Raw genomic sequence first — 13,526 nt, 5'->3', positions numbered from 1 at the left:
TGCTCCCGTAAAGATTTACAGCCTCGGAAACCCTATTCAGGGTCGCTATGGGTCGAAACCGACTCGACGGCACTTAACAACAACAACATATATATATATACATGTATACATATATACATATATATATATACACTTAACTGATAACTGAAAAGTCAGTGGTTGAAACCCACTAGCAGTTCAAACCCACCAGATGCCCCTCGGAAACCCTCTGAGTCAGAACTAACTTGACAGTAGCACTTAGCAGCAGCAACAAACGGACTGTGAACATTTTCCCATGTTACAGATGCTCTGACTGCATCCGTTCCAGCATGGGGGCTCCTGTTCACATGAATCAATTTCTACCAATAACCATTTATGATACTTCCTATGTTTAATGCTTTCTAGCTTTTAGCTAAAAAAATCAAACATATTGATTAAAGAATTCTGATAGCACACAAAGGTATAGCAAGAAGAAAATGGCCTTTTTCTTCTCAGTACCCAACTTCTGTTGTTGTTGTTGTTAAGTGCCTTTGAGTCGGTTCCGACCCATAGCGACCCTGTACAGGGTTTCCGAGGGTGTAAATCTTTACGGGAGTAGAAAGCCTCATCTTTCTCCCGCGGAGCAGCTGGTAGTTTCGAACCACTGACCTTAAGGTTCGCAGCCCGATTCGTAACCACTACGCTACCAGAGCTCCTTACCCAACTTCTGTAATGGTTACATTTGTAACTGCTTCATCCTCTCCTATTGTTCTGGTGGATATGTTTACATATCTTTAATGACGCCACAATATACAATGGCAGCAGGATCATTTCTGATCGAGCTAATTTCTTAATATTTGTCATTTCTCATGGTATTGAGTTTGGTTTTGCTTTTATTTAGTCGTATTTTAGGGGGAGAAGATCCCCCACATTGGGTTGCTAACCTGCAAGGTCAGTTGTTCAAACCCACCAGCCCTCCATGGGAGAAGCTAAGGCTGTCTGCTGCTGTATAGATTATCAGTCTCTGAAGCACTAAGGAGCAGCCCTACATTGTCCTATAGGGTCGCTATTAGTCGGAATCAGTGGGTTTGGGTTTAACCTACCTGACGTTTTTTGTTAAATATTGGTGCCTCCAGTCTGGATAGACTTTCACTTTTGTCTGTGAAGATTGTTCTAGAAACAGGCTTCTGTGTGGTCAGGACTGGAGCTGGGCTCCATTTACCATAAGAAAACAGATCACCCAGATACCCCAAGATGACCACTGCAACCTTGTTTACAAGAGTGAAGGATTGGAAACAATCCACCCCTCATCCCCACCCCATCCCCTGTGACCTTCCGGGGCTGTAAATCATTAGGGGAGCAGAAAGCCTTATCTTTCTCCTGCAGTAGTTCAAACTGCTGACCTTGAGGTTAGCATCCTGAGTTGTAACTACTGTGCTACCAAAGCTCCTTTGCCCAACTGTTGGTAAATAAGTGAAGGAGCCTCCAGTTGCCCTGTAAGACAGGCTACATCTCTATTTACTGAGCCTGAAAGGGGCCTTCCACATTGCGAGTGGGAAAACTACACTACAAAACCAAGGCAGCATGTATGCATGTGGGTCTGTGTGTTTGTGAACCTGGGCATGTGTGTATCTCCCAGAGTGTTCTGCTAAATACTAACAGCTGCTGTTTCTGAGTGGTGTGGGATTTGGGATGATTTTTCACATTCTGTTTCATTATTATTCCTTTCTCAATTACGGTTGGTTTTTGTTGGTTGTTTTTTCTGCTTTTTCGTTTTTTTGTTTTTTTTTTTTTTGAGGGGGGATGAATTGTCTTTGTAATTGGGGTAGGGGCAGCAAGCGAAACAGTTACTTTGATTTTGGAATGAAGTGCCTGTATGAGGAAGACATCCCTGTTTAGGGGTGTGACTGGCAGCCCAGAGCCCCCTAGCATGGCTGTGTGTGCTTGTGTGTTGCAGACTCAGACAGCCAGTGCAGCCCCACGCGGCAGAGCCTCAGCCTGTCGGAGGGCGAGGAGCAGATGGACCGGCTGCAGCACGTGGAACTGGTCAGAACCACACCAATGTCCCACTGGAAGGCTGGCACCGTGCAGGCCTGGCTGGAGGTGGTCATGGCCATGCCCATGTACGTCAAGGCCTGCGCAGAGAACGTCAAGAGCGGGAAGGTAGGGCATCCAATCCAAAACCCTGATCCGTCCTCCTGCCCCATCCTCGCGCCCACCCCCAGTCAGCAGGAGGTGCAGACCTGGGTTCAGGCACCAGAGTCCGTATAACCCTTATGAGCCTCAGCTTTCTCTGCTTTAAAATTGGAATGATTGTCATTAGCCTGGCTGGAGGGAGGCGGGATTCGAACAGAGTGCTCTTTTGGCCTGAACAATAACTCCACCTCTCTTTATGGGGCAGAAATACACCATATGTCTCAGTCCCTGATGTATGAGAGATGGGGATAGGTAGACCTCTCTAGTGCTCAGTCCCCTGCCATCTGAAAGTCCTGGGAAGCCCCTCCTCCTGCCCCAACCCCCTCCTGGGCGCTCAGTGTGCCCCTCTTTGGAGAACAGGTACTACTGAGTCTGAGTGATGAGGACCTGGAGCTAGGCCTGGGTGTATGCAGCTCCTTGCACCGGCGCAAACTCCGTCTGGCCATTGAGGACTACCGGGATGCAGAGGCCGGCCGCAGGTGAGTCTTGAGGGGGAGAAAGATCCCAGGGCCCACAGAGGGGCCCGCAGTACCCCTGGGACTGATGTCATCCTGTGCGGTAACTCAGTGTTTTGACTATGAACTTCCTCCCGTACAGACCCTGCAGAATCCTTAGTAATGTTTAGTATCATTTTATCACTCAACTCCACGTAGTAGAAAGGTAGCGTAGTGGTTACGAGTTGGGCTGTTAACCTCAAGGTCAACAGTTCGAAACTACCAGCCATTCCATGGGAGAAACATGAGGCTTTGTACTACCGTAAAGATTTACAGCCACCTCGGAAACCCTATACAGGGTTGCTATGAGTGGGAACCAACTCCACAGCACATAGCCAAGCCATGCGTAGTAGGAGTTCTGGTGTGGTACTATAGGATACGCACTGGACTTCAAACCCACCGGCTGCTCCTTGGAAACCCTGTACAGAGTCACTATGAGTTGAAACCAACTGGATGGCACTTAACAACAGCCTAGTAAATATAGTTGTAGTTTAAATGTAGTATTTCTTAGACTCTATGAATTCTGGAGTCCTGATGTGACATAGGAGAAGCCCTGAACCACACTATTGGGTTGAGCTGCAAGATTGGCTGTTTAAATTCACTGACTGCTCTTCGGAAACCCACCACAGGGTGGCTCTGTGTCAGAACCAACACAACAGCACTTAACAACAACAAATGAATTCTAAAAACAAAATTGTTTTTTAAAATTTTTTCCACATTGAATTACAACATTATCAGTTGCAGCATCGTTTGTAACTGAGCAGAAGCCTTTTTAAAAAATATATTTTCTCCTTCTTTTCCTTTAAATTTTACTTCATTCTCAAGAAAATTATTGGTGTAGGTTCACAAATACTAATTACAATACTATAGTTGTTGTTGTTAAGTAGAGTCAAGTCAGTTTTGGCTCATAGTGACCCTGTATAGGGTTTCAGACGCTGTAAATGTTTGAAGGAGCAAAAAGACTCATCTTTCTCCCTCAGAGTGGCTAGTGGCCTGGAACCACTGACCTTGTGGCTTGCAGTCCAGTGCTTGTCCTACATACAGAGCCACCATGCTCCTATAGTCTAAATTTGATAAACTCAGGAACATAAAACAGTAGTGGGGTTGCACTGGCTGTCCGAGTCTGCAACATACAAACACAAATAGCCCTGCTGAGGGGCTCCCGGCTGTGGGGTCCTCACCCCAGGGAGAGGAGCATCAGGGAAGAGCAGCCGCCAATCACAGCCCCAGAGGTAGGCGAGGAAGACAGGGATCGCTTCCTCATACCTTCACTTCTTTCCAAAATAAAAACAACTCTGTGTCACTTGCTACCTCTCCCCCAATTACAAATATAATTCATTCCCCCTAAAAAAAATAAAGAAGAAGAACCCAAAAGCAGAAGAATCAACAAACAAAAACAACCTCTTCCTTCAGTACTATCAGTTCTGGATCATATGTTACCTCTGGAAATGGTTGACTATCTGGAAACGGTGACTCTGTGTGTTCATTCCACCCTTCTTATGATACTTTCTGCATCATTCAATATTTTCCCCATGGAATCCTTCGATATTTCAAGTCAAGGCTTGAATTTTTCTTCAGTTCTCTCAGCTTAAGAAAAGTTCTTCCCTTTTTGGTTTTCTAACTCCAGGTCTTGGCACATTTCATTATAGTACTTGACTTTGTCTTCTTCACCTGCCCTTTGAAATCTTCTGTTCAGCTCTTTTTCTTTTTAAAAGACTTTTTATTGTGAATTGAATGAAGGTTTACAGAGCAGATCATCCGTTTTATATCCAACAAATCATATACTTTGTTTCATTACAATGATTACAATCCTCTCCATGTACCAACAGTTAACAGTATTTACCTCTAGTCACTTTAACTATTGCATTCCTCCCTGTGCCTCCCGCTACCTTCATCTTTCCTCTGCTAACCTTCCTCTTATTGTATATTGCCTGCCCTGTCCCTGCCCTCCACCAGCAGCCATCGTAGAATGCTTCTTTTATCGAGAATACCTTTTCTTAACTTTTTACAACAGTGGTTTTGTACAATATTTGTTCTTTGTGATGGGCTAATTTTACTCAGCACAGTGTTCTCCAGGTTCACCCATGCTGGGAGATGTTTTGCAGATTCATTGTTCTTCAGCATTGTCTGGTGTTCCATTGTGTGTAAGTCCATTTACATTCAATGCAATTATCAATAGATATGAATTGATTGCTGTCATTCTGCTTTGTATGTTTTGTGTGTGTGGTGTTCCTGGTTTCTTTGTTCCATGTAATTTTCAGCACTGAGTTCATTTTATTTGCAGGTTTTCTTTTCATTTTCATTTTTGTTGTGTTAATGTTTTCGAAATCTTTTTGATTTCCCTCTTTTATTTTTATGTAAAGATGTATTGATTTTCTTTGAGGTTACCTTGTAATTTATTAATTTCCCCACATTTAAAATCATCTGTTTTTTATCTTGAAATCTACTTGGCTTCCTTGCCATTTTGAAATTCTGTGTCTGCACTATCCCCTTCTTTGACTTTGTAGTTGACTTCATTATAAACTGATATCTGTGCTTCCCTCATTTCAGTCTGGTAGGTTTGTTTCACTTTAAATACTTCTCCATCTGGATTGAGTTCTGGGTGGTGCTGTCATGGGTGTTAATCTCAGGTTGTGTTGTCTGCTGTTGTTGTTGGTTCTCAGTCCAAAGAACATCCTTTGGTATTTTTTGTAAAGTTGATCTAGCTACAAATTCCTTTAATTTCTGTTTATCTAGAAATGTCCTAATTTAGCCATTGTATTTGAGGGACAACTTTGCTGGGGACATGATTCTTGGTTGGTCATTTTACTCTTTCAGAGTGTTGTATAACCATCCCATTGCCATCTTGCCTGCCTGGTTTCTGCTGAGAAATCAGAGCTTAGTCTTAATGATTCATCTTTGTAGACTACTTAAACTTTTTCCTGAACTGGTCTCAAGATTCTTACCTCGCCTTTGGTTTTGGAAAGTTTGATTATGATATTTCTTGGTGATTTTCTTTTGGGGTCTGTACTGTTTGGGTTCATTCACCTTCTTGTCTTTCATGATGATAGGGTGATCTTCTTCCAACAACTCTTTGACAGTTTTCTCTGTGCTTTTTACTGTCTCTTCCTATTCTGGAATTCCTGTCACCTGTAAGTGATTCCTCTTCATGGTGTCCCACATAACTTTTAGATGCTCTTTGGATTTCTTTTTTTCTTTCCTGATTGTTCTTCTAGCATACTAGTATGCTTCCATTTCTTCCACTCCATTCTTTTGCCCTTTCAATGTATTGTCCATTTTTGAAATCTTAGTATTAACCTTCTGGATTTCTTATTGGAGGTTTTGCAAAGTTTCAAAATTTGCATTAATTTTGCCTGTTTGTTCTTGTAGTGTTTTCCTGAATTCTTCGAAAGTATTTTTTCTGTGTTATCCTTGCTTTCCTTGATCTTTCTGTCAATCCTTTGAAAAGACCTACAAATCATTCTTTTGAATTCTTCTTCAGTTAGTTCCATTACCTTTTCTTCCTCAGAAATGTTTATTGGCTCTGCATTTTGATCCTTTGTGTGAGCTAAATTGTCTCTAGGGCATTGTGGTGGTGTTGTATTTCTATTTAATTGTTGATGTGTTCTTAGGCTCTCACCAACTCTCTCCTATGGGTGTAGTTGGAGAACAGAAGTGTAGGACCGTTCTCTGTTCTCCATTTATGCACTTCAGTTTAGGGTGGGCTTGGCTGGTGTTGGCTGCTGTCTATTGTTGGTCAGGTGGTATTGGAGCTGGTATTGGCTCTTGTCCGGGGAGCTGCAGAGCATTTTTGTGGCTGAGTTATATGGGCACAGATTCTGTCTTCTGCCAAGTGGGAGGGAGGAGAAAAGCTACCACCATCACAACCACCCACACATGCATACACTTACAAGAAAACAATACAGAACAAACAATCAAACAACAATGAAAAGAGAAAGTAATAAAGAAGACTAAATAAATAAAAGCAGGCAGCCACCAGAAAAAAAAAACACATAACATGATAATAAAAGAGAAGAAAGGGACAAGAAAATGGAGCTAGTTATATATACCAATCTTCCGTATGGATAACGTCTCAATGTCAAGAAAACAAAAATCCTCACCACTGGACCAATAAACAACATTCTTATCAACTGAGAAAAGACTGAAGTTGTCAAGGTCTTCATTCTTCTTGGATCAACTATCAACACTCATGGAAGCAGCAGTCAAAAAATCAAACGATGTATTGCATTATGCAAATCTGCTGCACAAGACTTTTTTAAAGTGTTGAAGAGCAAAGATGTCAGCTTGAGGACTAAGGTGTGCCTGACCCAAGCCATGGTATTTTCAATAACCTCATATGCATGCGAAAGCTGGACAATGAATAAGGAAGACCGTGGAAGAATTCATGCTTTTGAGTTATGGTGTTGGAGGAGAATATTGAAAGTGCCATGGGCTGCCAAAAGAACCAACAGCTCTGTGTTGGAAGAAGTGCAGCCAGAGACCAGGATGGCCAAACTTTGTCCCTCATACTTCTGACATATTGTCAGAAGGGACTAGTTGCTGGAGAAGGATATCATGTTTGGTAAGATGGAGGGTCAGAGAAAAAGAGGAAGACCCCCCAATGAGATGGATTGGCCAACTGGCAGCATCGATGGACTCAAGTGTGGCAACAGTAGTGAGGTTGGCCCAGGATCGGGCAGTGTTTCGTTCTACTGTGCATAAGGTTGCTATGAGTCGGTACCAACTCAATGGCACCTAAAAACATAGAAGAAAAAAATAAGAGGGAAAAATAGAGGAAGAAATTAAAACACACACACATTTAGAAAAACCAGGGAGAGGAAAGATGAAAAGAGGAAGAGAACAGCAAGTAGTAAAGAAAGAGCAAAAGAAAAAAAAAAGAAGAGGGGAAATGAGAAACAGAAGAGAAGAAGAGTAACAAAAGTGGAGACAGAAAGGATAAAATTCAAGGGGATGGAAAGAAAAGAAGCAGAAGAGAGAAGAAATAAATGGAAACAACGAAAGGAAATAAACCAAAAATATCAGTGCAGCTGTTGGATCCCAAGGTGAAAACTCTAGAGGGTTCTGCCAGACAAGGAACTCATGAGGTGGGTGAGGGACAGATGTGACAGCGGAGTTCCTGGCTCTAGATGGAGTTCCTATAGGCCATGGTGTTATCTGTTTGGGACACTCAATCTGGAACAAGTCCGTGGAGACCCTTGATTGAACTGGTTTCAGTGTCTGTTAGGATCACAGGGCAACTGGGGGCAGGGTGGATGGTTATGAAGGTTTCTTCTAAACTAATGCTGATCTGGTGGCTCTGCAGATCTGTAAGTCTGGAGCCAAGCCCGCCTGAATCCAGGCCCCAAAGCCACACAGCAGGCCCCCATCTCACACTGATGTGACTCCCAACCACATACTCTTAACTCCTGAAGAGCAGGGTTTGAGCTGGGAGAGGATATGGGTGGGAGCTGGTCACAAGTCTGTTCACCAGGGAAGCGTGGGGTAAAAGAAGGAACATCGCCTTTCCAATTTCATGTGTGACTCTGCTCTGCCAGGCCACCTTCTGTTGTTGAAGCGCCTCACAAGACGGTTGCACTGGGTCTGGCTGGCCATTCACCAATCAGTCTCTTGATGTCCCTGCTCAGCTTCTCCTCCCATCAAAGCCCTAACCCACTTCTCTAACCTGTCCTCTGAAGTTCAGGGTACCAGGATTTTCGTCTGTGTCTGTTTCATTTGGTCTCTCAATGCTTTGTTGTAGAGGGCCCCTGTAGTATGTCTGCCTAGTCCACCATCATGCCAGAAGTTTCCCCATTCAGCTCTTTTACTTCATCATTTTTTTCCAGTCGAGTTAGCATCTCTATGCTGGAGAGCAAGTTTCAGAGTCTCTTCTGACATCCATTTTGGTCTTTCTTGTCTTCTTAATGACTTTTTGCTTTTTTCCTGTATGATGTTCTTGATGTCATCCCATAGCTCTTCTGGTCTTCGGTCATTAGTGTCTAATGCATTAAATCTGTCCTTGAGATGGTCTATAATAAATTCATCTTAGATTTGTTGTTGTTGTGTGCCATCAAATTGTTTCCGGCCCATAGTGACCCTGTATAGGGTTTCCAAGGAGCAGCTTGTGAGCCTGAACCACCGACCTTGTGGTTCAAATGACTTTGCAGTCCAGCACATTAGCCACAGCACCACACCAGGGCTCCAGGCTAGAGATATTCAAGGTCATATTTTGACTTTCATGAACTTGTTTTAATTTTCTTCAGCTTCAGCCTTAACTTGCATATGATGGCCTATTCCACAGTCGGCTCTTGACCTCATTTTGGCTGATGATATTGAGTTTTCCACCATCTTCTCCCACAGATGTAGTCAATTTGATTTCTGTGTATTCCATCTGGTAAGTTTCATGTGTTTTAATTGTTCAAAAAAGACATTTGCAACAAATAAGTCTTTGGTCTTTCAAAATTCTATCTTGTGATCTCCAGCATTATTTCTATCACCAAGGCCATATTTTCCAACTACTGAACCTTTCACTTTCTTTCCAACCTTCACATTCCAGTCACCAGTAATTATTAATACATCTTAATTACATGCTTGATCAGTTTCAAATTGAAGAAGTTGGTAAAATTCTTCAATTTCATCATCATCGATTTTAGTGCTTGGTGCATAAATTGAAATAGTGGTCTTCCTTGTAGGCATATGGATATTATCCTATCACAGACATCACTGTACTATAAGATAGACCTTAAAATGTTCTTTTTGATGATGAATACAATGGCATTCTTCTTCAATTTGTTGTTCCTGGCATAGTAAACCATATGATATTTGGATTTAAAATAGTCAATACCAGTCCATTTCAGCTCTCAAATGCTAGGATATAGATGTTTATGCATTCCATTTCATTTTTGGCAACCTCCAATTTTTCCTAGATTCATACTTCATGCATTCCATGTTCCAATTATTAATTCATTTTTTCATCTGTTTCTTCTCATCTTGAGTTGTTCCCCATTAGCATAAGAAGATCTCAAAAGCTCTACTCCATTTGCATCATCACAATCAACTCTACTTTGAGGCCGCAGCTTTTCCCGAGTCATATTTTAGTGTCTTCAACCTGAGGGGCTCATCTTCCAACTCTATATCTGACATGTTCTGCTGCTCTAAGGTGTTCTGTGACCAAACATTCAGAAGCAGTCTGCTTCTCCTTCTTTCTAATCTGTCTTAGTCTGGAAGTTCTGCTGAAACCTACCCACAATGGGTGATCCTGCTGGATTTAAAAGGCCCGTGGCAGAACTTCCAGCTTCACAGCAGCAGGCAAACCACCACAGTACGACAGACTGACAGACGAGAGGTGGGGAATGCGTTAGAAAGTTCAAAGAGAAATCAACATAGAGTGATAGCACTGTGAATTAAAGAGTAAGTCAAAAAGTATTGCTGCTATGGTTACAGTTCATATGTTCATGAGTTGATTCCAAATAAAACATGTTTAAACATGTTTCTTACATGAGTGTATGGCTTCAGACTAGCTCTTTCCGTAATACACCAGTCTTAGTCTCATTTGTTGTTATTAAGTGCCATCGAGCTGGTTCTGACTCATAGAGACCCTGTCTGTATAAGGTTTCTGAGGAGCAGCTGGTGGGTTTGAACTACTGACCTTGTGGTTCACAATCCAGTGCTGATCCTACAGTGCCACACCAGGATTCCATTGAGGGTGCCTTAAACCCAAAAGGTCCAATCAAAACAGTGGCTTCCAAGGGGATCTGGAGGCCAGTTAAACTCCATAGAGAGAGGTCAGTTCAGAAGGTTATGGGGACTGGTTTTTGGAATTCCAGAGGGGTGATCATGTTAGATTTTCTCAAAAGAATCATGGGGGCTTATTATGAAGATGTTTTAAGAAAACTGAATTGGTGAGAAAAATGCCAGCAAAGTTGTGCCAAAGAATTTTGTCCATCACAACTATAAATACACCTGCTCATTTTTCAAGGGGAGCAAGGGCTGTCCTACCAGAATTTCATTGAGAAACCTTACCCCATCCACCCTACAACCATGATCTTGCCCTCTCAGACTTTTTTTGTTCCCCAAAACTCAAAGTACATTTCAAAGCAATATGACTTGAGTCCCCTGAACTGCCATTTTGATGTGGTGTAAACTGAAGCACGTATAACTCTTCAAGGAAGGGTTTGAGAGATGGACATACCACCTTCAGAAGTATGTAGACCTTGATGGAGGAGATGTCAAGAAACAATAAATTCACATTTTGGTCCTTTTTGTTTAATGAAGGGTTAATGATTTTGTAGCAATACTTTTTGACCTACCTTCGTATATTGAAACCTGGAAGCTAAGCTTTTGTTGTTAGAACTAACTACAGGAGTGTTTTTATGAAAAATAACTTTCTGCGGAAACATTGCACAACATCTTTATAAACAGTCATTTTGATGTGTCCCCGGTGGGGGTCCATATGCCGCTCATACTCCGATAGTGACACTACTTGGTCCAGGCACACCCCAAGTCCTGTGTGAACTGGCTCATTTTGGTCTTGTCTTCTTAATGACCTTTTGCTTTCTTCCTGTGTGATCTTCTTGTTGTCATCCCACAACTCTTCTGGTCTTCAGTCATTAGTGTCTAATTCATTAAATTTTTTCTTGAGAAGATCTCTTGAGATCGTCTTTTAAGATGGGCTTGCGGGAAAGAGCAGTGCACCCTCTGACATCCTACACTCACATCTGGAACACCTTGGCAGGCAAGATAAGCAGCTGTCTATGAACTGGGCCAAAATACCAGCCCACCAACTCCACCTCCAACCTCAGGTCTTACTCCAGGAAGATAAAAGACTGTCCAAGGCAGTGAATTACAGGGGTTGGAAAATGGTCAGGAATGGGGCTATTGAAACCATGAGAAATGCAAGCAGGTAGAAAGGGGCAGCACCAATTAAGAGAGCCCTCCCATCAGGTGTTCCTTCTCCCTCCCTTAGGGACCACCCTGTTGTGGAGCTCACACTCCACCCCAGTCCCTCCTCCTGCTAGCCTTCCTACCACAAGATAACCAGAACTTGTCTAGGGGCTCTTGTACCCCTAGCAGCTCTAGGGAAAGGGGAAGCAGTCCCTTCCCCCGTCCTGGGTGTGCAGAACAGGGAGGAACAAGTTTTGTAAAACTGACGCTTTCTGTTTTGCATAATTACCTCCTTCACTGGTTTCCCCATCATTTCTGTGCAGTTAATTAATCAAACCTGGTGGTGTGTGCTATTATTTGCAGAACCAGCTTTGTGGATTAAAGAAAAAGCAGGATGGGGGTGGGACTAAGTGGGCTTGGAAGCAGGAAAACCATCTTATCCCTCCATGCAACTTCTAAGCATGGGAAATCTCAAGACTGAACTGGCCAGGCTCTTAGGTGGTGATTCCAGATATTCTGGCCACACTATGGCATATCTGACAGTGTGATTTCAAAGTCAGTTTCTTTCCTACGACTCATTAAATTTAAAAAAAAAAAAAAAAATGTCCTGGTGTGGCGCTGTAGAATAAGCAGTGGATTCAAACCCATCAGCTGCTCCTTGGAAACCCTATACTGGGTCTCTATGAGTCGGAAATGACTTGGCGACACTTTTAACAATGACACCAGCTACTACTACTTTACTTATGGGCTGCTAACTGCATCCCAGGTTCTGTGCTAAGGGCTTTGTATTCTTTGTCTCTTAATCCTTACAATTTCATGAGATAAGCATGATTGTCCCCATTTTACAGATGAGGAAACTGAGGTTTGAAGTCACTGAACAAAGGGTAACAAAGCTGGAACGTCCTTGCGTTTTCTATGCTGAGTTGTACAGCTGTCTAAATCTGGGACCCATTCTCAGATTTCAGGACCTAATCACACACCAGTTTGGGATGAGGGGGAAGTAGAAACACATTTTTAAATATCTGAATTACTTTTAAACCATGCCATTTTATTCAACTTGAGCTCTTACAATAGCTAAAACCAACAGCCGGGAAAGTGCTTCTTAGCTCAGACCCTACTAGGACCACTTTAATGAAGAGAAAAGACTCTTCTGGAGGGTGGGATTCGTGTATCGTTGACAGGCAGATGGGTATTGCTGCTTATAAAGAACCTTTCTCAAGTAGACTAAGCGAAGTTCCCCCTCTCCGGTCCCCTGCTCCAAGTCTTGTTACCCCCTTGATTTGCTGAGTAAACCCTTTCTTCAAGCAGGAGAAGAGGACACCCTGGTCCCCCTCAGTCACAGCCCTGGCCTATGGCAAGCATGAAATTACACTCCTGTTCAAACACCTGACACCCTTCCTTTAGCTAACTTTACCAGAATATCATCTCAAAACTCCAAGCCAAGCTCATTAATCTTTCACTTAACACACGATGGCACGACATGAAAATTACAACGGCACCTTCCTCGCTTTCACTGATGAAAATTGGCCTGTGGTATGCTCAGAGTCTCTTTTTCCAGTTCCTTCCCTTTCTGCGCTCAGCAGAGCAAGATCACACAATCTGTCTTGACCCATGGAGGCTCTCAGGTATGAAAGGATTTGTTTTAACTTGCTGAGTGATCTCTCCCAGCTGACGATGGAAATTGGATGGTTAATAGACATTGTTCAATGGGGCCCCCTTCAAGTGCCACACAAGGGGTCTTCACAAAGCTCATGGAATTCAAAGGAATGACTTTTCATGAACTTTTTGAAGCCCCCCCATTCTCATACCTTAGATACACCTTTACCATTGCCACTCACCCCATCCCCCTCCCATTCATGCATTCGGCCCTAAAACACCACTAGCTGAACATTCACTCTGAGTGGAGGGGGGTGAGAGAGGGGGGATGACGATAATGACCACAATGAGACACCTTGAGCATTGGTGAATAAGCCATAAACCACACCCTGCCCCTGCCCTCCAAAAGTGGGGCAGCTGGCC

The 13,526-nt window shown here is 43.0% G+C and overlaps 1 protein-coding gene across 1 annotated transcript in view; it reads left to right on the top strand.

The window, feature by feature from the left end:
- KAZN (kazrin, periplakin interacting protein) overlaps positions 1–13,526 on the top strand; it is a 656,366-nt gene that overhangs the window by 612,595 nt on the left and 30,245 nt on the right. The window contains exons 9-10 of the mRNA XM_006866367.1: positions 1,916–2,121; positions 2,515–2,633. Of these exons, the coding sequence (XP_006866429.1) occupies positions 1,916–2,121; positions 2,515–2,633 (325 nt within the window). The remainder of the gene's footprint in view (positions 1–1,915; positions 2,122–2,514; positions 2,634–13,526) is intronic.

This window comes from Chrysochloris asiatica, unplaced genomic scaffold (assembly GCF_000296735.1).
Source record: "Chrysochloris asiatica unplaced genomic scaffold, ChrAsi1.0 scaffold00090, whole genome shotgun sequence".
NCBI classification, from domain to species: domain Eukaryota; kingdom Metazoa; phylum Chordata; class Mammalia; order Afrosoricida; family Chrysochloridae; genus Chrysochloris; species Chrysochloris asiatica.
Note: the sequence above shows the minus strand (reverse complement) of the source record. Positions and strands in the feature narration are given on the sequence as shown.